The 22,430-nt window shown below is 39.4% G+C and overlaps 1 protein-coding gene across 1 annotated transcript; it reads left to right on the top strand.

Annotated features, from left to right (window-relative positions):
- The first annotated feature begins 265 nt into the window (after positions 1-265).
- Rnf11 (ring finger protein 11) lies at positions 266-21,672 on the top strand. Its single transcript, XM_052176999.1, has 3 exons — positions 266-550; positions 16,236-16,405; positions 18,705-21,672. Exons 1-3 carry the CDS (start codon positions 428-430, stop codon positions 18,874-18,876), a joined length of 465 nt encoding a protein of 154 aa, XP_052032959.1. The 5' UTR covers positions 266-427; the 3' UTR covers positions 18,877-21,672.
- Positions 21,673-22,430: the final 758 nt, after the last annotated feature.

The raw sequence follows: 22,430 nt of genomic DNA, 5'->3' as shown, positions 1-22,430 counted from the left end.
GAGTAGGATGAGGCCCCAGGCCGCGGCTCCAGCGTCGGCAGGGGCAACAGCAGCTGAGGCAGCAGCTGAGGCAGCCGCGACGGCCGCGCCCCCCCCCTCCTGACCTGGATTAGGCCCAGCAGCCCGTGGCCGCCGCCGCCCCGCGGGGGGCGGGGTGGGGAAGCGCTCAGTCTCCCCGCCCCCGCCCCCCTCAGGTTCCAGACGCGACCCCGGCGCAGCCCGCGGCCTAGCCTCGCGCCCCCTGCCCCGGGGGCTGGCATGAGCGGCCCCTCGGTGGCGCCGGGGCGCGGGGGAGCCGCCGCCTGAGCCCCGGGCCTGCCGCCTTGGACCCCGCGGCGCCTTGCGAGCTGACCGCCGAGTGTGCGAGAGACCGGGTCACAGCTTTCTTCCTCCCCCAGATCTCAAGCATACACCCCAGCCCCGGAAAATGGGGAACTGCCTCAAATCCCCGACTTCGGATGACATCTCCCTGCTTCACGAGTCTCAGTCTGACCGGGCTAGCTTTGGCGAGGGGACGGAGCCAGATCAGGAGCCGCCGCCGCCATATCAGGTAGGGAGGGTGTGTGTCGGCGTGCGAGGGGAGGCTGCGCAGGCCCTCTGCCCTTGGCCTCCACCACAGCCTGGGGGCGGGGGGCGTTGACCCCTTCGGGGCTGGCCTTGCGGGTGTCTGCTGCCTGCTTTCCAGAGGGAAAAGGGTCCTTCTGGGCATCCCCTGGGGCACGGGTCGAGGACAGTCTTCTGTCCTTGAGTCAGGAATCAGGAGTATTTTGTCTTATCCCCTGGTGTCTGGTAGCTTGTGGAGTTGAGGATGACATGATTTTCCTGCCTTTATGTCTGAGTTGTGTGATTTCCTCATCAGACCGCCAACAGGATTATGGGTTTTGGGTAGCTTGTCACCCCCTCCCCCCCCTTATATTTGTGTTTTCGTATATGATCCTCCCACTCTTTTGTTAATTAGCTCTGGTAGAATGTCTTTTTACCATCTACTTGGGAGGTAGAATTCCAAGTGGCGATTTTGGCCTCAGCTTCATAAAGAGTTACTTGTTTATATATACATATGTGGTAATTTTAAGCTCCACCCCTGTGACACACCTTTTAAATAAGTTGACTTAGTAATAATTTGATTACCTTGAACTTGAGAGACCTTTCAACCTGACTTGGGAAATGCCATCTGTTAAAGTCCTCTTTATCAAAGACTCCAGAATGCGTCTTTCTAAACGATATACTGAGTAAACTTCCTAGGTGGACTTGAATACAATTATTTAATATTTTTCTGAAGAGTTTAGTTTTCTAACTGTGCAGTCTCCTTTGATTTTATGTGGTGACATCATTATCTAGTGTAATGTTTTCTCAATCCTGTGCAAATCAGTTTCTCATCACGTGGCAAAAAAAAGTGATCATATGAGCTGATTTTCTGACCCCCTTCAGGGTCTCTCATGCCTGTTAGTCAAGTTCGATCTTTACTGTAGCCTTGCAGAAGCCACTGTATTTCAAGCTTACCAAACCAGGCTGTTGACAGTTTTGTCTTTGCTGCAGGTGATCTTTATGCTGAGAGCCCTTCCCCCAAGGTTGCCCAGGTGAACATCTAATCCTCAGCTCAAGTGTCTAAAGTCCTGACATTACCCTCCCTCCCTCCTCAGTTCCTGGATATGTCCCCCATGAACCTTCTACACTTACAAGCAATACCATACCTGCGATAATTTAGTGCTGTATCTTTGTTTAGGTAGTTGTGTGTCTCACCCTTGGCATATGTGCTCTCCTCCCCTTGTACAAGCTGAATTTGGGACAGTTTCCAGGTGCTTTTATACTCTAACATCTGACTCATAGTAGATACTCAATAACTGAGATAAATGAAGAATAGAAGCTTTGTCTTCAATATTTCATGCAATTTCTGTTCCATAAAAATATAAGTATTGGCTATATTTGTGTGGCCCATTTCTCCCAACATATTTAAATTGCTTCAGGAGCAATCTCTAATACTAAATGGAATATGGATATTTTATCACTAACAGGAATTAAGCTGAGAACCCTATACATTCTAGCAAAACACTACTACAGAGCTATAATTCTGCTCTTTTTTTAAAACTTATTGTTAGTGTCTCAGGAAGTTGACCAGACAGATGAACATTCTGTCCTTCTGCCTCAGCCTCCAGAGTTGCTGGAATTAGAGGTGGGCCCATCTTTCAGGCTATCTTACTGTTTTCTCTCCACTGGATAGCTCTTCTAGAATGTATTTATGTAGGTGACATGAACAAACTTTCTTCCCCAAATCTATGTTCCTTAGCCTCTTTCTAGGAAAATTGGATACCTGACTTGCTGCTTTCTGTTATTCTTACCATAATTTTAGAGTTATGGGAACTATATTTTTGTCCTTTCCAAAAGGACTAGATCATAATGATGGCTTTTGGTATTACCAGTACTTTTTTGGAATGTTATTTTTGACAATGGAAATTGTATTGTGGTTGCCTTTTCCTGAAATGAATGACCCAAATACTGATATGCAAAATTACTATGAATTGCAAGAAAATAGTTACTTTAAAATATTTAGCCTAGCATGGTGGCTCATATCTGTCATATTAGTACTTGGAAGGCTGAGTCAGGAGGCTTGCTGACAGTTGGAGGTCAGTGCTGCGTACTGAGTTCAGGTGCTGGTATAGGCAATCTCAAGAGTTGTTAAAAGAAACCTGTAGAAATAACATCCCCCTGAAGTCTCTAATATATTACTAATATTTATTTTACATGATTTGAGAAAGCACCAGTCCAAAGTATATGATTTGGGCTTTTAAAAACAAATAGTATATAATTAACATAAAAGCTACATTGTATTGATTTGTTTCCTTAAAGACTAGGTGGTGGCACACACCTTTAGTCCCAGCACTCCCGGAGGCAGAGGCAGGCAGATCTCTGAGTTCCAGGCCAGCCTAATCTACAGATCAGTTCCAGGACCTTAAGACTACACAAACAAAAAACTAAACAAACCCTGGCAGGGTGTAGTAATTACCTTTCATTGCACACTAGGGAGGTAGAGGAAGGGCAGAAGTGGATCTTGAGTTCCAGGCCAGCCATGGATAAACTTCGAGACCTTGTCTCAAGAAACAAAGCAAAATATATTCAGTTATAATAAATAGGGCTTTAAATGGAAAATATCTGATTATAGAGTTAAAGGTGCATATGTTTTTATTCCTTTCCCCCTGTGACAAGCACTTAAAACATAGTTTTTGTATTTCTGTTGTACAGTGTAGAGGTATACCAAGAGCTCTGTAACACAAAGGTCCAGGTGTTTTTACTAACAGTAACCAAGTCCTAGATTGGAAGTGTTGCTTAGTGGTAAAGTACATGCTTAGTATATGAGGCCCTGGATCTTTTATGAGCACTAAACAAAACAGCTTGGAGTAAAAACACTGTTATGGCCAGCATTTGTCTGGAACCCTTATTTATTGTTTCTCATTTTGTTGTTGTTGCTGATTTCCTCTTTTTTTTTTTCTTTAAAGATTTTTGAGTCAATATCTTACTCTGAGACTTAAGCTTCTGACTTAGCCTCAGCCTCCTGAGTGTTGAGATTACAGGTGTGAGCACCAAGTGGTTCTGGCTTCTTTAACAATCTAGGTAGGCCAGGCAGTGGTGGCTGCGCACGCCTTTAATCCCAGCACTTGGGAGGCAGAGGCAGGTGGATTTCTGAGTTCAAGGTCAGCCTGGTCTACAGAGTGAGTTCCAGGACAGCCAGGGCTACACAGCGAAACCCTGTCTTGAAAAAAAAGAAGAAAAAAAAAGAAACAATCTAGGTAGATTTCACCCTTCCCTATACCAGCTTCTCAGAATAGCATCTAGATTAACAGTGGGACCACAATACTCCACTAAGTTCATGGGTCCATAATAATTAGAGAGAATTTCTTACAATATTCTCCAAATTCTACATCAACTCTCCCCCTGGCCTCCTGACTGTTCTAAGATAGTCTAGGTCAAAAACCTTTGCCCTGTTTTGTTCATCTGACTGGATTACTCCCTAGATTTCACCATGAAGGATGACTGATTCCCTTACTTCCTTCAAGATTTTATTTTTTTGCTTTTGTACTGGGGGATATTTTGGATGGAGATTTGTACTAGAGATCAAACACGGGGTCTCCAACATGCTAGGCAAACACTGCTACATGCCTGAAGCATTTTTTCCCCATGTAGGCCAAGCTGGCTTTCAACTGAAAGATGGCCCTAAATTCATGATAATCAAGTACAAGCCAGGCACAGAATAACACCTGTAATTTCAGACTCGGAAGCTGAGGCACAAATATTAGGGGTTCAGGGACAGCTTAGTCTGCCCAAGATTCTTGTCTCAAGAGAAGAAATGAGCAAGCAAACCACCTAAAAAGCCAAATGCCTATAAAATTAAATATAAGAATTGGTTTAAGTAATTATTGATTAAAATATTTTTAAATCTTTATTGTCTGCCAGAAAGAATACATTTCATGAAAGGAAGCTTGAAATCTGTATAAATATTAGTGTGTTAATTTGAGGTTGATACTGTTAAGGAGTTTATTATTGACTAAATATACATAGATTGGTGCATCTCAGTTTTATAGAATGTTTATAGATTGGCCTGATTTGTATTGGTTCATCTTACAGTTTTGATGGGATATAAGTAATGGACAATAGTCTATACTCTGAATTTTCATTTTTCCCCCTAGACTAGTGAGATATCGTCTCAGGGGATTTTTGGTTTTTCTTTGTTCTAAGACAAGGTCTTTATGTATTCAAAGCCTGCTTAGAATAAACTGTAAAGCCTTGTCTGACCTTGACCTCTTTCAGTAGCTTTCCAAGTACTGGAATTACAGGTTTGTACCACCTCACCCTGCTTTGTTACTTTTGTGATGCTAGAGGTACCACCAGTTCAGCTCTCTTTCAGCCAGGGTATCACAAGGATAATTTAAAAATGGATACTTTTGAACTGTACTGTATTACTAAGCTATGATGTTGGTAGGGAAGATAACACTAAATCTTTTACCCTAAGAATATTTTTCACTTACAATGGGTTTATTGGGGTTAACTCCACTATAGAGCAAGGAACATCTTTAGTTTAAAATGGTTGTTTTGACGTCCAGGCTGGCCTTGAACCAACAGATACCCCTTCCTTTGGCTCCAGGTACTCGGATTAAAGATTCATGTGCCACCATGCCTAGCTCCACCTTACTTTTGAGATAGGGTCTCTCATTGAACCTGGACCTTGACTGAGCTGGCTGACCAGAGAACTCCAAGGCTCTACCTGTCCCTGCCCTCCCAGCACTGAGATTGTAGATGTGCATGCCTGTAATGTGCTTCCTGTGACCTGCTTTTTTTGGGTTGGTGCTGGTGATCCTAACTCAGGCTCTCATGATATGAACTGCTAGCACAGCCCCTGAATAAGGCTTTCTTTAAAGTGCATTTTTGTTAAAAGGCTTAGTCTAGGGTTTGGAGAGATGGTTCAGTGGTTAAAAAAGTCTTTACAGCTCTTGCAGAGGGCCGAGATTTGGTCTCCGGCACCTGTGAGTCACAATTGCCTATAACAGTTCCACGGTATCCAATGGCCTCTTCTTTCTGGTCTCTATAGGCTCCTGCATGTATTTGGTACACAAACGCATATGAACAATTTTTGAAGAAATCAAGCAAGTTTGTGCTATATACTTATTAAAAGTAACTAGACTATCAGGACTGGAGAGAGTGACTCAGCAGTTAAGAGCACTTGGCAACTCCTTCTGAAGACCCGAATTCCCTTCCCACCACCCACACTATGGCTCACAAGGGTCTCTTCTAGTCTCTGGTTTTTTCATTTTCATGTGTGTGGTGTGCATGCATAAAATAGATTTTGCTAAGTTGCTCTTGTTTGGTTATGTAGAGCAGATAGCAGTCAAGAAGGAAGGTATGTATTACCGTGCTCAGTTTAGCTGTTAGTAATCTTATAAATTTTGATTTTCCAGACCAACTTCCTTAAATGAGAATTATATATTAAACATTTCAAAAGTTCTCATTGTGATAATACCCACTGTATGTAATACAATAAATCCACTGTAAATATTGTAGACATGCAGGAGATGGAAACAGAAGTTTAAGGCCAGCATGTATGACATCAGACTTTGTTAAAAAAAAAAATCCAAATATTGACACCCAGTGAATATTTGACTGACTAGCATAAAAGTATGCCATATTCTCTAGTATTGTCATCAACTTGATCATCATTAGTTCCTGCAACAATACCTTAGTTGATGTCTTCTCCACCCTCTCCCTTCTACCTTTGTGGGTAGAAGCCCCAGATCAGATTCTTTGTGGCTTAATCCTTTGTAGTTCTTCCTGACTAATCACTGATCTCTGAGCACTAATCTGTGCTTTCACTCTATGCCTTTCTAACCCCCTATTTTTGTTTGTTTGGGTTTTTTTTTTTTGGTTTTTGGTTTTTGGTTTTTGGTTTTTTGAGATAGGGTCTTTCTGTGTAGACCAGGCTGGCTGCTGGGATTAAAGGCATGCGCTACCACTGCCCAACCTTTCTGTATTTTCTTTTATATAATTTGTACTCCAATTAGACTAAACAATTCTCTGGCTCTGATGTGTGTGTGTGTGTGTATGTGTGTGTGTGGGGGGGGGGGACCTCAATATGTAGACCAGGCTGGCTGCTAAGAGGTACAGAAGTCTACCTGCCTCTGCTAGGATTAAAGACTTGGACCATCAGGACCGACACTGTGTTCTGTTTTGTCTTGTATAATTAAAATTGTATGCCTGTACAACTTTGGGTGCATGGCATAGGTGTGATAATCAGAGGATAACTTTGTAGGAGTTTCCTTCTATTATCATGGAAGGATAAAATTCAGGTCCTCAGGCTTGCATGTTTGGCCCCAAGCACTATTACCTGCAAGCTGGCTCAGGCTCCTGACTTTTATTTGAAACAATTGTTGTAATTTCTGTGTCTGATTCTTTTTTAATTAATTAATTAATTACTACATGTAAGTACACACTGTAGCTGCCTTCAGACACTCCAGAAGAGGGAGTCAGATCTTGTTACAAATGGTTGTGAGCCACCATGTGGTTGCTAGGATTTGAACTCAGGACCTTCCAGAAGAGCAGTTGGTGCTCTTAACTGCTGAGCCATCTCTCCAGCCCCACAAAAAGTGGCATTAAGGATGCATGCTCCTTTAAGAGTAGCACTGTCAATGTTGACAGTTTAATTCTAGAGCTAATTATAGAGTAATATGAGGAGATGTGGCAATGAAATAAGTTACTTGGTATAAAAATCTGAACTTGATTTTCTTCAATTTTAGATAAGACTTGGTTTTTAGATCTCATAAAATAAACAACTTGATATAGGACAGTTTTTGTTTTGTTGGTTTGTTTTCGATGGGGATGTCTCTGTAGCCCTACAGGAACTCATTTTATAAACCAAGGTGGCGTTGAAGAGTTTCACCTACTTTTGCCTCCCAGAAGTGCTGGGATCAGAAGCATTTGAGAACATGTCTAGTAGACTTTTGTGAGTGTATGTCTGCTTGTGACAAGGTCTTAAGTAGCTGAGACTGACTTGGAACTTGAAATGGCTGGGGATACCTAACCTCCAACTCCTGTTCATCCTGACTACACTTCCCAAATGCTAGGATTATAGGCAAATACCACCATGCCCAACATGATGCTTCTGGTTTTTAATGTTAGTTTAGGAGGTCTTTGTTTGTTTGTTTTAAATAAGATTTGAGTGGTCCTGGCTGACCTGGAACTTGCTGTATTGAACAGTCTGGCCTTAAAAAGCTGTCTGCCCCTCTTTCATACAGCTGGGATTAAAGGTGTGCAAATTCTACACACAGACACACATACATACACAGGAGAGAAAGGGAGAGGAAGAAATAATACATTTCTTGTTTTCTGAGTATGTGTCTTCCATGTAATGCCTTCAAATACAGAGTTAGAGATGATAAGTTTCTATTCTGTGTTCAAAGAAGTTATCAAGTAAATGAAGAGTTGCTATGCAGATATATCTAGCCTTCCAACATGTTGACATCTGCAGATATGTTGGGCCACATACAGCTGTCCTATGCTGGGCAGTGGTGGCCCACGCCTTTAATTCCAGCACTTGGAGGCAGAGGCAGGAGGATTTCTGAGTTTCTGAGTGGTCTACAGAGTGAGTTCCAGGACAGCCAGGGCTACACAGAGAAACCCTGTCTCGAAAAAACAAAACAAAAAAAACAAAAACAAAAAAAAGATGTCCTATGAAATGTGGCCATGAGATGGAGGTTGGACATACTTGGTTTAGTAGGTGTACTGTTTTGAGTTTTAGAGGTAGACACTGGTAATGATTAAATGTAATATTACTAAATTATAAACTTAAATGATATTAAGGTGGCAATCTCATGTATTTTAAAACAGAAAGTGGGAAAATTCTGATAAAAAATGTCTAAAAGTTATCATGCTACTTAATTATTAAGTATAGTATTTTCAGATTTTTTTTTAAATTCATGTGGCTATGTATGTTGGCGCCTATGGAATCTAGAAGAGTTTAGATCCCTTATAACCAGAGTTGGTCGTGAGTAGTCTGGTGTAGGTTCTGGGAACTTAACTCTTGTCTTCTGAAAAAACATTATGTATGGAGCCATATCTCCAGTTTTATAAGCATATCTTTTAATTAAATAACTAGCCTGATGTGTGCTCTCAGGGGCCAGATAAGTATCTTATTATTTAATTTAGAAAGTATACAGTAGAGTGTGGAAATGAAGAGGACATCATTACAAATATATTTCTCAGATGTTTTAAAATTTCTGAATATTAAAAAATCATACTTCACATTTGGTGTTGGTTGAGAGTCAGGTCAAAAAACTTGTAGGAGTTGGTTCTCTCATGTGGGTCTTAGAGGGTCAAACTCAGACCATCACACTAGTATCCACAGAGTGCACTGTAGCTTCTCTTTGTAGTGGGTTACATGTTAGGCACCAAGGAGAGAGGAGAGCTGATGCATCCCTGACTTTTAAGGAAATAGCTGACATTTTAGCTAAGGTTTAGGAGATGAGGCGAGTATGAAATTATTTATTTTATTCTCTGTGTATGAGTGTATTGCCTGCATGCATATGTGTGCATCACATTCATACCTGTTAGATTCCCTGAAACTGGGGGTTACAGATGTTTGCGAGCCACCTTGTGGGTGCTGGGAATGGAAAAGAGCACCAAGTGTTTTTGCTAAGCCATCTCCAGGCCCTAATACAGACTTTTGAAGTCTTATAGCAGTATGTTAGTGTAGTGAATTATAAATGTGCCTTTCACTGATAAAAACTTCCAATGAAATCTTACTGGAACCTTACTTACTTAAGTATAAAAGTAAATAAAAAGTTGAGGTGCTTGATTAGATGGTAGAGCTTACAGTTGAAAGAATAATCAGTATGTAGAAGACCTGAGTTAGAGTTCAGGGAGGTGTTGAATCATGTACAGTTAAAAGTACACACATAAATGGAGATAGGGCTTGGTTGAACTCCCATCCAGTACCACATGTACTAGACATGCTGGTACTATTTGGATCACTTAACTACCCTTTGGTTTTGACGCATAGAATGTTTGAGGCCAGCCTAGACTATATGAGAGCCTGCCTCCAAATAAATTAATTAAACAAGTAGGCATTTTGAAATGTTACTAATTTTTCTCCATGTAATGCTAAGAAAAAGGAAAACCTGAGAGGTTTTATTAGCTGCTAGAACAAAAATGATTCTCTCCCAGCTCTTAGCATATTTATAAATATGACCAACACTTTGATCTTTTGCTATTTTAAATAATATGTATTTAATGCTTCAAATATTTGCTGGCTGTTTTGTGGTACATGGGATTGAATCCTAGGGCTTTGATGTCAGGCTAACACTATACTGCTAAGCTGCCATTGTTGTGCTGTTAGACGTTTGAAGTATTTTATTACGATAAATTTTCTTGGAAATGATTGAATTATTTTTTTACACTTATTTACTTATTTGGGAGGAGGTGGCACATGCCACAGTGCACATGTGGATGTCAAGATAACTAGTAGAAGTTCTCTTAACTGCCATGTACGATCTAGAACTCAAATTCAAGTAGTTGAAGAAAGGCATGGTGATACATAGCTTTAATCCCAGCACTTGGGAGACAGAGATCTTAATGAGGTCCAGGGCAGCCAGGACTATGTAGAAAGACCCTGTCTAAAAAGTTTTTTTTAATTAAAATTTAAAAAGTTAAAGATATACAATTGTACTGTGTATTAAATTAATAATAAGCATGTCCCAGAACAATAGACCTACTTTTTTTTTAAAGATATAATTTCACTGTATAGCCCAAGGTGGACTAGAACTAAGGGACCTTGCCTTGCTCCAGTCTTGAAAATATTGGGGTTACAGGGGTTCAGAACCCTGCCCCCTGAAAACCTAACTTTTTAAAAAATGACATTTCTAAAACTTGCTTCATTTAATCCTTTTGTGTTCATACATTGATAGTTCTGCTGATTAGGTTATAGCTTTCTTAAGTCATGGAATGAATAAATCAGTATTGATTTGAGTTACTAGATATCTCTTGCCAGCTCACTAAATTGTTTTCTTTTTAAAGTGAATATTAAATCATTTTATGTTGACTCTGATTCTTTCATTAGATCCTCTTTCTTGAATAAAATATTTCCATAGCATAATAGTAGTTTTCTTGGGTGGTTAGGGGAGTACTTTCAATGATACAACATATTATATATGAATACTTAATCCTAGCACTTCAGAAGAGGGTCAGGAGTTTATAAAGGCTATCCTAAGCTTGGGCATGGCAGTGCACACCTTTAATCTGGGAGGTAGAGGCAGACTAATCTTAGGCAGACTAAGTTTTAGGTTTGCCTGGTCCACATAGCCAGGGTTTTATACAGTAAGACCTTGTATCAAAATAGGGAGGTGGTGGCTAGAGAAATGACTCAATAGGTTAAGGCATTTGCTGTTCTTTGAGAGGACCAGAGTACACTTCCCAGAATCCATGTTGGGCAGTTTTCAATTATCTGTAACTCCAGCTCCAATGAATCCACTGAGTATTCTCAAATCACCTGTGTCCACATGAATGAACCCACACTTAGACATATGACAGACATATGTTGTAGTAATTAAATATTTAATCTCTATCGAGGTTTCTGCCCTGCCTTAGATCATTCAGTTCCCAGATAAAAGAGACACAACTTTTATCTTTTTATAAGCCTTTAATGCACTACAACTGGGCAGATATGCACTTCCTGAGCTATTAGAATCTACTTTACCATATAATCCCGAGTTATAACTTGCCATGTTGCACCTGAACAGTTGGTCAGCCCTTATGGCTGTGTTTCATGACTCACCTACCCCAAGGTGCTTTCTTTCTCTCTCTTCTCTTCCTACCCCATGGTTTTCCTCCAGACCCAAGCCTGGGAACCGAAACCACCTCCCTCTATAGCCCAGCTATAGGCTATCTGGCATCTTTGTTCAACCAATAATTTGAAATTAAGGAGCAAGGTCACATAGCATCCATCTTGATGTACTTGAGATTTCTCTTGGCTCTGAGACAACTAGGGCCAGTATTTATCATTAGAAGCTAGAAACTTTAATTTTCATAATTTGAGGGCTAGAGAGATGGATCAGCAGTTAACATTGACTGCCCCTCCAAAGGCACTGGATTCATTTCTTCACATAGCAACTCACTGTCTATAACTCTTTTGGGGACTGGTAGATGGGCTGGTTTATGTGAGTTAGAATGTAGGCTGGGCTACAGAAAAAGAAAACCAAACTAAAAAACAAAACATTACAACTTGGAAAATAAAGTCTCTTCATGACCTTGGGTAGACAGAACAGAACTTCCTTAGATCTGATGCCAAAAGCTCAAGTGACCAAAGTATAAGTTTGTCTCATTAAGTTTAAAAGCCTGTGCCTTGGACTGGAGGTATAGCTCAATGGGACAGTGCTTGACTGGCATGATCAAAAACCTGGGTAAAGGTCCCTGGGATCTTCAGCAAAAGAAAAACATGTACTTCAAAGAATAGGTGAAAAGATCCATAGAAGGCAAGAAAATGTTTGCAAGTCATTTCTCTAGACAATGGTATTTGACCTATTTTTTAAAAAAATTAAAAAGCCTAATTTTTCAAAAGGACAGTTGGGAAACTAAAAGATGATAAACACTATTCATAACAGCTAACATTTCACACCTACTAGAGTGGTTACAATAAAATGACAGGGAAGTTTGGTGACAAGGAGAAAACTGGGACTATCACCCATTCATTCCTGGTGTAAATTCAGAGAGGTGTCAGTGCTTTGGAAATTGGCAATTCTTCAAAAGCTTGTGGAGCGTTTCACTCCTGAGTTTGCACCAGAAAAATGTCTAAAGCCTTGAAAGTGAATTTTCAGAATCTGTGATTTTATAATTGGCTCTAAATGGAAACAACCCAAATGTCTACCAAAGACTATGCTGCAAATTTTGGTATATCCAGAGGATGAAATAGCAAAAAACAAATAAGCAGATAAAAAATTTCTGATACATGTTAGAGTGTAGATGAACTGTGAAAGCATTCTGAGTGAAAGGTCTGCCACAAAACAGTTGTTCCCCCCTCACCCCTTTTTGAGACCAGTATCTCACACTCCAGCCCAGGTTAGCCTAGATTTCATTATGCTCAGGCAGGCCTTGAATTCATTAATCCTGTGGATGGAGCTGGAGAACATCATTCTAAGTGAGGTAACCCAGTCTTAACACTCATGGTATGTACTCACTGATAAGTAGATATTAGCCTAGAAGCTTGGAATACCCAAGACACAATTCACATATCAAATGATGCCCAAGAAGGAGGAAGGAGTGGCCCCTGGTCCTGGAAAGCTCAGTGCAGCAGTATAGGGAAATACCAGGACAGGGAAGTGGGAAGGGGTGGATTGGGGAACAGAGGGAGGGAAGAGGGCTTATGGGACTTTGGGGGAAGGGGAATCCAGGAAAGGGGAAATCATCTGAAATGTAAATAAAGAATATATGAATCAAAAAAATCCTGCTTCCTTGGGCTTCTGGCTACTAGAGTAGAAGGCATACACTTCTGTCTAAAGAAAATGCTCAAAATAGGCAAATCTATAAATACAGGTAATGAATACAGGATTTCTTTTAGGAGGATCAACATTCTCTAAAATTGACTGATTATATAATTCTATGAATATGAAAACCTACAAAATAGTATTTAATTGGGTGCTTGGAGGCGAGATACTTAAGTGCATTTGCTTTATGTTCTATGGAGGGGAACTGGATAGGGATGGGAGTAGGTGTCCTGTGGCCTATGTGTAAGTTCTCTCCTTTACTATGTGTTTCCTAGATAGTCTCACTGGGCTTAGTGACAAGTCCCTTTACCTGCTGGGCCATCTCTCTAGCTCTGAAAAATTAATTTTAGTTATGATCTCACTGTGTACCTCTATTCTGGAGCACACTATATAGATCAGGCTGGTCTCAAATTCAGAGAGATTTGTCTGCCTCTGTCTCCCAAGTGCTGGGATTAAAGGAATACACCACCATACCTGGCTACAATTTGTGTGTGTGTGTGTGTGTATACAATTTGAGGTTTGTGTGTGGATATTTCACTAAAGTGCAGAGACCTACAGAGGTCAGCATATTTCCTGGTGTTGCATGCAGTTGTGACACCCCCCCACCACCACTACCCAAAATGGATACTGGGAACTATCCTCTGCATGTACTCAGAATCTTGCTGAGTCATTTCTCTAGCTCCCTGAATTTAATAAAATGGGACTAAGGATATGGTTCAATTTAGAAATGACTCATTTTTGTTTGCTTAACCTAAGTGAACCTTGGGGTGTGAGGATATGTTGACCCTAATTATATTCTTATAGAATGTGGTAGCACATGACTAATCTCAGCAACTCAAGATGCAGAAGCAGAAGGATCAGGAATTTCATCCTTGGCTACAAAATAAGCCTTTAAAAAATACCAGTCCTCCCTAGGTGGAGTGTTCTTTTTCAGACCACTCTGGGTTATACCATCATTAAATATAAAGTAGTATGTCTCAGTATTATAGATGACATGTAGGCTTTTATTTAGTTATCCATGAGTTATTTGGGAACTACATACAAATGCAATCTTGTTTTGTTGGGGTTCTCCCCCACCCTTCTATGGTCTAAATCTAATGAATCATCTGAACTAAAACGTACACTGAGACCAGCTATTCCAAATCTTCCTTTTTATGGCCTTAACTGTAAGTCTGGCATAATTTACAGAAAATATTCCCAGTAAGAGACTGCAGCTGGAGAGGGGGTGTGGCCAACAGCAGCATGCTAAGGCTGTAAGAAGAAAAATCAAGAGTGAGCTCTTATTTCCTACTGGCTGAAAATATACAGCTGTTGGTGACAGGCTGCATTCTTTAGTAGTGACTTTATTTTTCCTTCACTGCAAGCCAAACTTGTACTATTTCCAGCTTTGGATATTATTTAGGCATGTCCCCCACTGCATTGTTTTAGTTTCGGAAATTGTATCATATTCCCTAACTTGAATAAACAGCCTTTGAGAGGAGGGTCTCCTTGTAATTCAATTGTTCTTAGACTTGCTGAATAGCCAAGGATGATTTTGAACCTGTGATTCTCCTGCCTCTGCCTGAATTGCTGGGGTTACAGCTGGTATTGAATCCAGCTTTAATCTTGTCACTACTTCCCCCGTGTTAGGATTATAGGTATGAACCATACCACCTGGTAGTATAACATTCTTTAAAAACAAAAAACTTTAAGGCTCAGGTATTAAAGTAATGTGCTAAAGTTATATTTAAGTGCCAAGTCTGAAATTCTATGAAATATATTTTATTTTCCCATTAACCTAAAGAGACAGCATGGAAATTTTCAGTTGAGAAGGTTGTAGAAGAAACAGAAATATAGTTTGGTTTTGGACCCAAGTTAAAGCAGTAAGCCAAGTATTGTCATTTAGAGAAGAAATAACTGGTTGTAATTTGTATCTGGTTTTCCCTTTTACTTTTATTATGTCTTAGTCCAAATCATTCTTTTCATAACATGTTACAATATTCTGATATGTAATAGATAAGAGTGCATAAATTTTCAGTAATGTGTTTTGTAATATTCCAGTTGGAATTATGTGCCTGAGGCACAGATAATTGCTGTATTAGTCCAAATGCAATTAACTATCTTTGTATTCATAGAGATGGTTGCAGCCATTGTACTCAAACATCCAGTCTCTAAGTATGTTTTGGCCTCTATCCCTATTTTATTTTATGTGTATCGAGACTCTTGTTGAAGGCTGGTGTTAATCAGCAGTTTAGATTCCTTAGCTGGTTTATAATTATCTTTTTTGTGCTGTTTCCTTGTACATAGGAAATGATTAATTGGTAAACATTTAAGGTTATGTTGAGGTGGGAGGAGGTGGCAGAAGTGAGCACCAATATTAGTCACTCCTAAAATTATCCTTCCAAACAAAACCAAAAGACTCAGTGTTGTGGCTTGAACTCGAGCTTTAATTAGATATTTAACAATGGGCTAAAGATTCAGGAAATGTTTGACATAATAAACTGAAATGAAACCCTGAGGAAAGTAGATGGGTCACTATACTTGTAGTTATTATTAGATAACATTGTAGAAAACTGTTTACATCCTACCAGATGTTTTATACAGAGAAGCAGAGCCTGTGCTGAAGTAGTTTGCTTTTACTTCCAGCAGAGGCAGGTGAATACCCTGGTCTGTATAAAGAGCCCTTGGCTCAAAAGAAACTGGATCAAATATCAATATAGTCCTTGTCATAAATGATCATATAAATTTACTTTCACTATAGTTCAATGAATCTCTGTTCTCAATTTTTTGAGTCAAGGTCTTAAGGCTGACCTCAGAAGTCATTGATTAACTGTCTCTTCTGTGTCCACAGTATTGGGACTTAAAGTGTGTGAAACCACATCTGGTTCCAGTACATTTGTTAATTTTAATCCCAGTTGCTGAGATTAAAGGCTTGTGCTACTACCACCCAGCTTGTACATTGTAACTGTAAACCATGAAATTTACTTAGTAAATATAAAACTTGGAAAAAGTGTGTCTAAGATGAAGATGCCAACATTATCAGTTAATGGTTAAAGGGTCACTCTCATCTTTGATTGTATTAGATAAGTGCCTAGAGACAGTGAGATAGTCATACTACTCCATTTATCCAATCTCTCACTTATCTCAGGGACCATTTTCCTTCCCTGACTAAGCAAGTTAGTTTAATACACTTTAAAAAATAGGTTTTAAAATAATAATTGTTTGTTGCATTTTCGTACTTAGGAGCAAGTTCCTGTTCCCATCTATCATCCAACACCTAGCCAGACTCGACTAGCAACTCAGCTGACTGAAGAGGAACAAATCAGAATAGCTCAGAGAATAGGCCTTATACAGCATCTGCCTAAAGGAGTTTACGACCCTGGAAGAGATGGATCAGAAAAAAAGATCCGAGAGTAAGTACTCATTTTATGTATTTTAGAGATTTGTGTGTAGTTGTGGGGTGGGTTTTTCCCCCTATGTTACTATAGATTGAACCTAGGACCATGTCCCGGTGTTCCACTGAGCTTTATTTCCAACTAGAAATGTCCGCTTTTTCCTCATGTACTTAGGAAGCCTATGAAATTCTGTATTGAAAAACCTGAGTTAATATAGCAATAAAGGAGAATTCTTGCATTCTGACCATTAAGTTGCTAGTTGTCTATTTATGACAGTCGATGATAGTTAAAACCACTTATCTATATAAATGTGATATTTCTGGTAGCTTTGTTTTATCAGTTTTCCAAGGAGTTAAGCCTTTATAAATAAATAGGAGTTAAACCTCTTTTAAACTCTGAGCTAATTAAAGGTCCTAGGCATTTTATATGCCCCCCTACACACACACACACACACACACACACACAGAGACACACAAAATGTGAGTTTTATGCACAAAATGTTTACTGTAGTCTTATTGAGGGGTGGAAATCTAAACTGTAATTTTTGAGGTAGAGTTGAGTAACTTATGATTCAGAAATACTTAGCCAGGCATGGTGGTGCATACCTTTAGTCCCAGTATTTGGGAGGTAGAGGCAGATGGACTTCTGAGGCCAGCCTAGGCTACATAGCATTCTGTAGTACAGCCAGGACTACATAGAGAAACCCTGTCTCAGAAAAAAAAACAAAACAAAAATAAAAAGAAATACTTTCTTAGGGTTTATGACTGTCTTATTTTTCTCACTGTAATAAAATAACTGACAAAGCTTTAAGGTAGAAAGGCTTTCTTCTGACTCTGAGTTGATGGAACCCTGGTCTGTCATGGTAGGAAGGCCTGACAAGAAGACTTACTCTTGTCTTGGTAGGTCTGTGAGGTGGCTGTTCATATTGTGCTAACAGACAAGCAGCTGAGAGCTAGACTGGAATAGCACAGTGTTAGTAACTTTCTGCTGTGCTGACAAAACACTGACCAAAGCTACTTGGATAAAAAACAGTTTATTTGGTTTACAGGTTACTGTCAGTCATCCAAGGAAGTTAAGAAAGGAACTGAAGCAGAGGCCAGAGAGAAACCATGCTTCCTGGCTTACTCCCAATATAGTGTGTTCAACTTGCCCTTTTAGACTACCTAGGAACCACCTGCCCAGAGGTCACACTGCTTACAGTGGTCCAGGCCCTCCCATATCAATCATTAATTTAAAAAAAGCCTCTGTAGATCTGGAGGAATTTTCTCAGTTGTGATTCTCTCCAAAAACTAACCAGCACAGATGGCTAAGCTATAGGTTTCAAGGCATGTCCTTAACTGTAAAGGGTATTTTAACCTGCCAAATATTGTCATGGGGAGGTAGGGGTGTCCACATGGGGGGGTGGGCACACACATGAGTCTATGGGGACTATTCAAGTTTTCAGTGATCTTTCATAACTTAAAATAATTTTTTCAAGCCTGATGAATAATTTTATTGTCTTGATTTAGTAGAGATAGCTATTATAATTAAGAATGGTTTATCAGCAAACATAGATCAAATAGGTTTAATGTTTGCCTGTTTGAGCTATAGCACCATTTAATTAATACTGTCGCTTAGGAGCAAAGTCTGTGTAGAGCATTGGTTTTGGACCTCTGTAGAATTGGGTTTCTTAAAAAAAAAAAAAAGTGCAATGAACTTAAAAGTGAGTTAATGAAGGCAGTTTTAACTTGGAGCACACACAGTAGACTGGATTAGTCCCTGCTTTGCTTATTTCTTTTGCTTAAGCAGCCCTGGCTGGCCTAGAACTCTATGTAGATCAAGCTGGAGTAAAATTCAGAGAGATGCACCTGCTCTGTGCCCAGAATACTGACTTCAGTGTACTACCACTCCAGGCTGGGTCATTCTGTTTTTACTTATAGTTAATGAGTATTACTCCCGATTACTATGAAAACTCAGTACAAGAAAGCAATAGATGTGACTTCCTACCTAAAGCATCATAGTAGATGCTTCTTGTAATGCGTAACTATTTTCAGGCACATGTAGTCTGGGTTTTTTTGTTTTCTTGGGTTTTTTTGCTCAGTTTATTTGCTTTCAAGACTTATACTAAATTAATAAGAAATCAAAATAAAATAATATGAATGTGTCAGTGCATGTTAGGAAAAAATTCAGTTTTTATGCTTTGGTAATGAGGTAACAGGTAAACTTTAAAAATGTTTTAGGTCTATGAATTTAGGTATATTTTGATTGTGTGTATTTAGATTAACGTTAACACTGTTTCTCTTATGTGAAATGTCTGATTTCGTCCTTGCTCCCTTAGGTGTGTGATCTGTATGATGGACTTTGTCTATGGGGACCCGATTCGATTTCTGCCGTGCATGCACATCTATCACCTGGACTGTATAGATGACTGGTTGATGAGATCCTTCACGTGCCCCTCCTGCATGGAGCCAGTTGATGCAGCGCTGCTCTCGTCCTATGAGACTAACTGAGCCAGGGTCTCTCGTCTGACTTCAAGGGAACCATCAGTTTGGTGGTTTTGATCTTTTGTCACTGAGCCCAAAGAGCCAGGGATTAGGAATTAAGATCATGCACAAAAGTTTCCTAAAAATTCCTGGATGGCTGCAGATGTTGAGGAAAGTATGTGATATTTTAGAAATTTAGGGGGAAAGTAGGATGGATGGTATTTTTATGTAAAGCCTTGACCCAGTGTTTAAAGTATAATTGTTATTAGACCTTGTTCTTGCTCCAGTACATAGGAATTGTGTAAAGTGTTACAGCAACTGGACATGTTTAAACTGTGTGTGTTGAAGCTTAGGAAAAAGATAGTTGTTATTTTTCCTAAATGAAGTAAGTTTCTTCTCCCACCCAAATTCTTTTCTGAAAAGTTACTGACATTTGGGTCAAGGTTTTATTAAAAGCTACATTTTATAACACTGGCACAAAAAAAGTAGTTTTAAGCTTGTTTGCACAGTTCTTTTTTTCCATTGGAAATGGAATTCATTGCCTTAGGTCTTTTTAAATAGTGTATTATTATCGTTGGGGCTGGCTCTATGCTTGAAAACCAGTTTATTTATAACCTGTTGTAAGTGCTATATTCTGTTTGCAGTTAGGAAATGCAGAATTCAAAGTGATCTCCTAGCTTGTAAGCAAACTGAGATGCACTATCCCTTTTCTATTAAAAATGAGTTGATGTGTCAGGAAACAAGGCTAGCAAAGTGGATTTGATATCCCCTTCCTTGTGTGTCTTATCTTATTGTTTTGGTTGTTAATATGGTGATAATTGAAAGTCGTTGAAATTCAAATATTAATATTTCTGATGTGTTGAGCTTTGACCTATGCCACCATGCTTATGTAAAAATGAAGGTGGCACCATGATGACACTTAGAGAAATAGTTTCTCAGCTGTGACAGTTTTGATTCTCTTTCCTGTGACCTCTTTCCCCACAGTCTGGAACCATAGCAAAAGGATACTGCATCTCGTTACTGTTGTGCTGAGGTTATTGAAGTTACAGAAACACATCTAATCTAGTCTGTTTCATAGAAAAGTATCTCTTAAGTCTTGCTAGGTGACTGACAGGAAAGGCAAATGTGTTATGTTTTGCACACCAATGCAGCAGGATTTGTATAACCACATGACTTCATAGTTGTGATCGCAAAGGAACTTCTTTACTTTTTCTTGCAATTAATGTAAGAATACTCTAAATCTCTACACTTCTGAAGGATTAGAGGTAGAAATGGTCTAGTAAAGATGTAATGTTTTATCCATTTAGCATGTGTTTATTTTTCCTTATGTTCTCAAGGTGATTTGTTCCTTCCACTCAGTGACATTGTAGTTAAAAAATGATGAGCAGAAGCGCTCTCCACTTTACAAATGAGAAATGTTCTTTTATATTGTGTTGAGTACTTGACTAACACTTTTTTACATACAAAAGTTTCTTGAAGGTTCTTCATAATTGTGTTATAGAAGAAATTATGTCAAATAGTTAATTGACATTCAGTTGAAGCATTCATACATTGCTTAGTTTCCCAGTGGATCCCATGATGGAAATGAAATACTTAAATGAAATTGGAAAATACTGAAATTAGATTATCAGGTTCTGTTAAATTGTCTCGTATATCTTGCTTAATTTCTGTTCATTAATTTATATCCATCCAATTATAAAGTAAATTTGGAGGAAACAGCTGAAGTTGTGCTATATTTTTAGTGATAATTCTTTTTAAATGTTTTCTAACTATACACTTGTATGTCATCAAGTATTACAGTCAGACTTTTATCCTAGGTTCTCAGAATTTGTAAATGTACTTTTCCCAGTCCTTCATGTTGCAGTCTTTGGTAAGAATAACAACAACAACAAGAACCCCTTTTGTCTCAGGATAGTACCAAACTGAGTGCTTGCTCTTGGGTGATTCCTATTCTTTTTAACTTTATTTTGCACATAACTATGTTAAGAACCATCAATTTTTGGGCATCTACCTAATTGTTATAATTAACCATGAAGGGTTTAAAGTTAAGAGTTGTTTACATGTTCTCCAGTAAACACACACACACACACACACACACTCACACACTCACTCACTCACTCTTAATTGGTTTTCTTTTATACACACACAAAGTATTTACTGTTCTGTTTTTCTATGTGTATGTCAGGAAAAATAAGCAGGTCACTTTAGGGGCAACTTTTACATAATATTAAGGAGTCAGACTTTATCCCAAATCATTTTCTTTACACATCAGTTAACGCTTAGGGAAGTATTTTTCATTGCTTTGTATTTACTATGATTTAAACACACACTTAGAAAGCTTTACTGGACACGCTGGATAGCTTTAAAGTTTCCCAAAGCAGGTGTAACATGTTTAGAAATGGGCAAGATTTGTTCCAGTGTGGCTGTGGGATTTGAAATGTCTAGAAAGCCTAACCAAGGAAGAGGGGGAAGGGAGGTTTATCGAACTGTTTGGATATACTTTAAATTATATTTACATTTGTGGTGGTTTGAATATGCTTGGCCCAGGGACTGCCACTGTTAGCATGTGTGGTCTTGTTAGAGTAGGTGTGGTCTTGTTGGAGGAAGTGTGTCACTGTGGGGGTGGGCTTTTGAGACCTTCCTCCTAGCCATGTGAGAGCCAATCTTCTGTTTGCCTTTGGAATTAAGATGTAGAACTCTCAGCTCCTCCAGAGCTATACCTGCCTGAATACTGCCATGCTTCCCACCATGATGATAATGGATTGAACCTCAGAACCTGTAAGCCAGCCCCAATTAAATGGTGTCCTTTATAAGAGTTTATAAGAGTTGCCTTGGTCATGGTGTCTCTTCACAGCAATGGAAACCCCTAACTAAGACAACATTCTTACAAGGAATCTCTTAAATTGGTATTGGAAGACTTACCCCACTCCTGTGTATGTCTGTGTATTAGGGCTTTGAGGTTCTTTACATTAAAAGTTCCTTCATTAGGACAAAACTTTTAAAAAACTTTTTACATTTTATTTATGTGTATGGATATTTTGCCTGCATGAATGTTTGTGCAACATTTGTGTCCCTGGCACCTATGAAGGCCAGCCAAGGGTGTCCCATCTCTTGCAAGTGGAGTTACAGACAGTTATGAGTGGCCAGGTGGGTTCTGAGACTGGACCATAGTCGTCTGGGAGAGCAGCCAGTACTGCACCATCTCTCCAGCCTCAGAAGTAAGAATTTTAAAAAGCAACTCGTTCAACAGAGTGACCTGTGATCCTGACTAAAAGTGGTAAAAAGGATGAAAGGTAAGTTTCTTAGATACTACTAAGTGCTGGGATATGAAGCTTGGTGGTAGAGCACCTTCCTGCCTTATTAGAGGCCCCGAAGCTCAGTCCCAGTACCAACAACAACAGCCTGGTTACCTAGATACAATCTGTACATCTGATCCTGTAAGATAGGCTCTTACTCTGCAGTCAAGCTGGCCTAGTGCACACTGTAGCCAAGGTAACCTTGTGGTAGTTCTCCTGTACCAGCTTCCTTAGTACTGGGGTTATGGGTATACGTGCATGCAAATGTATTTTAACATTTCTCTA

This window comes from Apodemus sylvaticus, chromosome 3 (genome assembly GCF_947179515.1).
Source record: "Apodemus sylvaticus chromosome 3, mApoSyl1.1, whole genome shotgun sequence".
Taxonomy (NCBI): domain Eukaryota; kingdom Metazoa; phylum Chordata; class Mammalia; order Rodentia; family Muridae; genus Apodemus; species Apodemus sylvaticus.
Note: the sequence above shows the minus strand (reverse complement) of the source record. Positions and strands in the feature narration are given on the sequence as shown.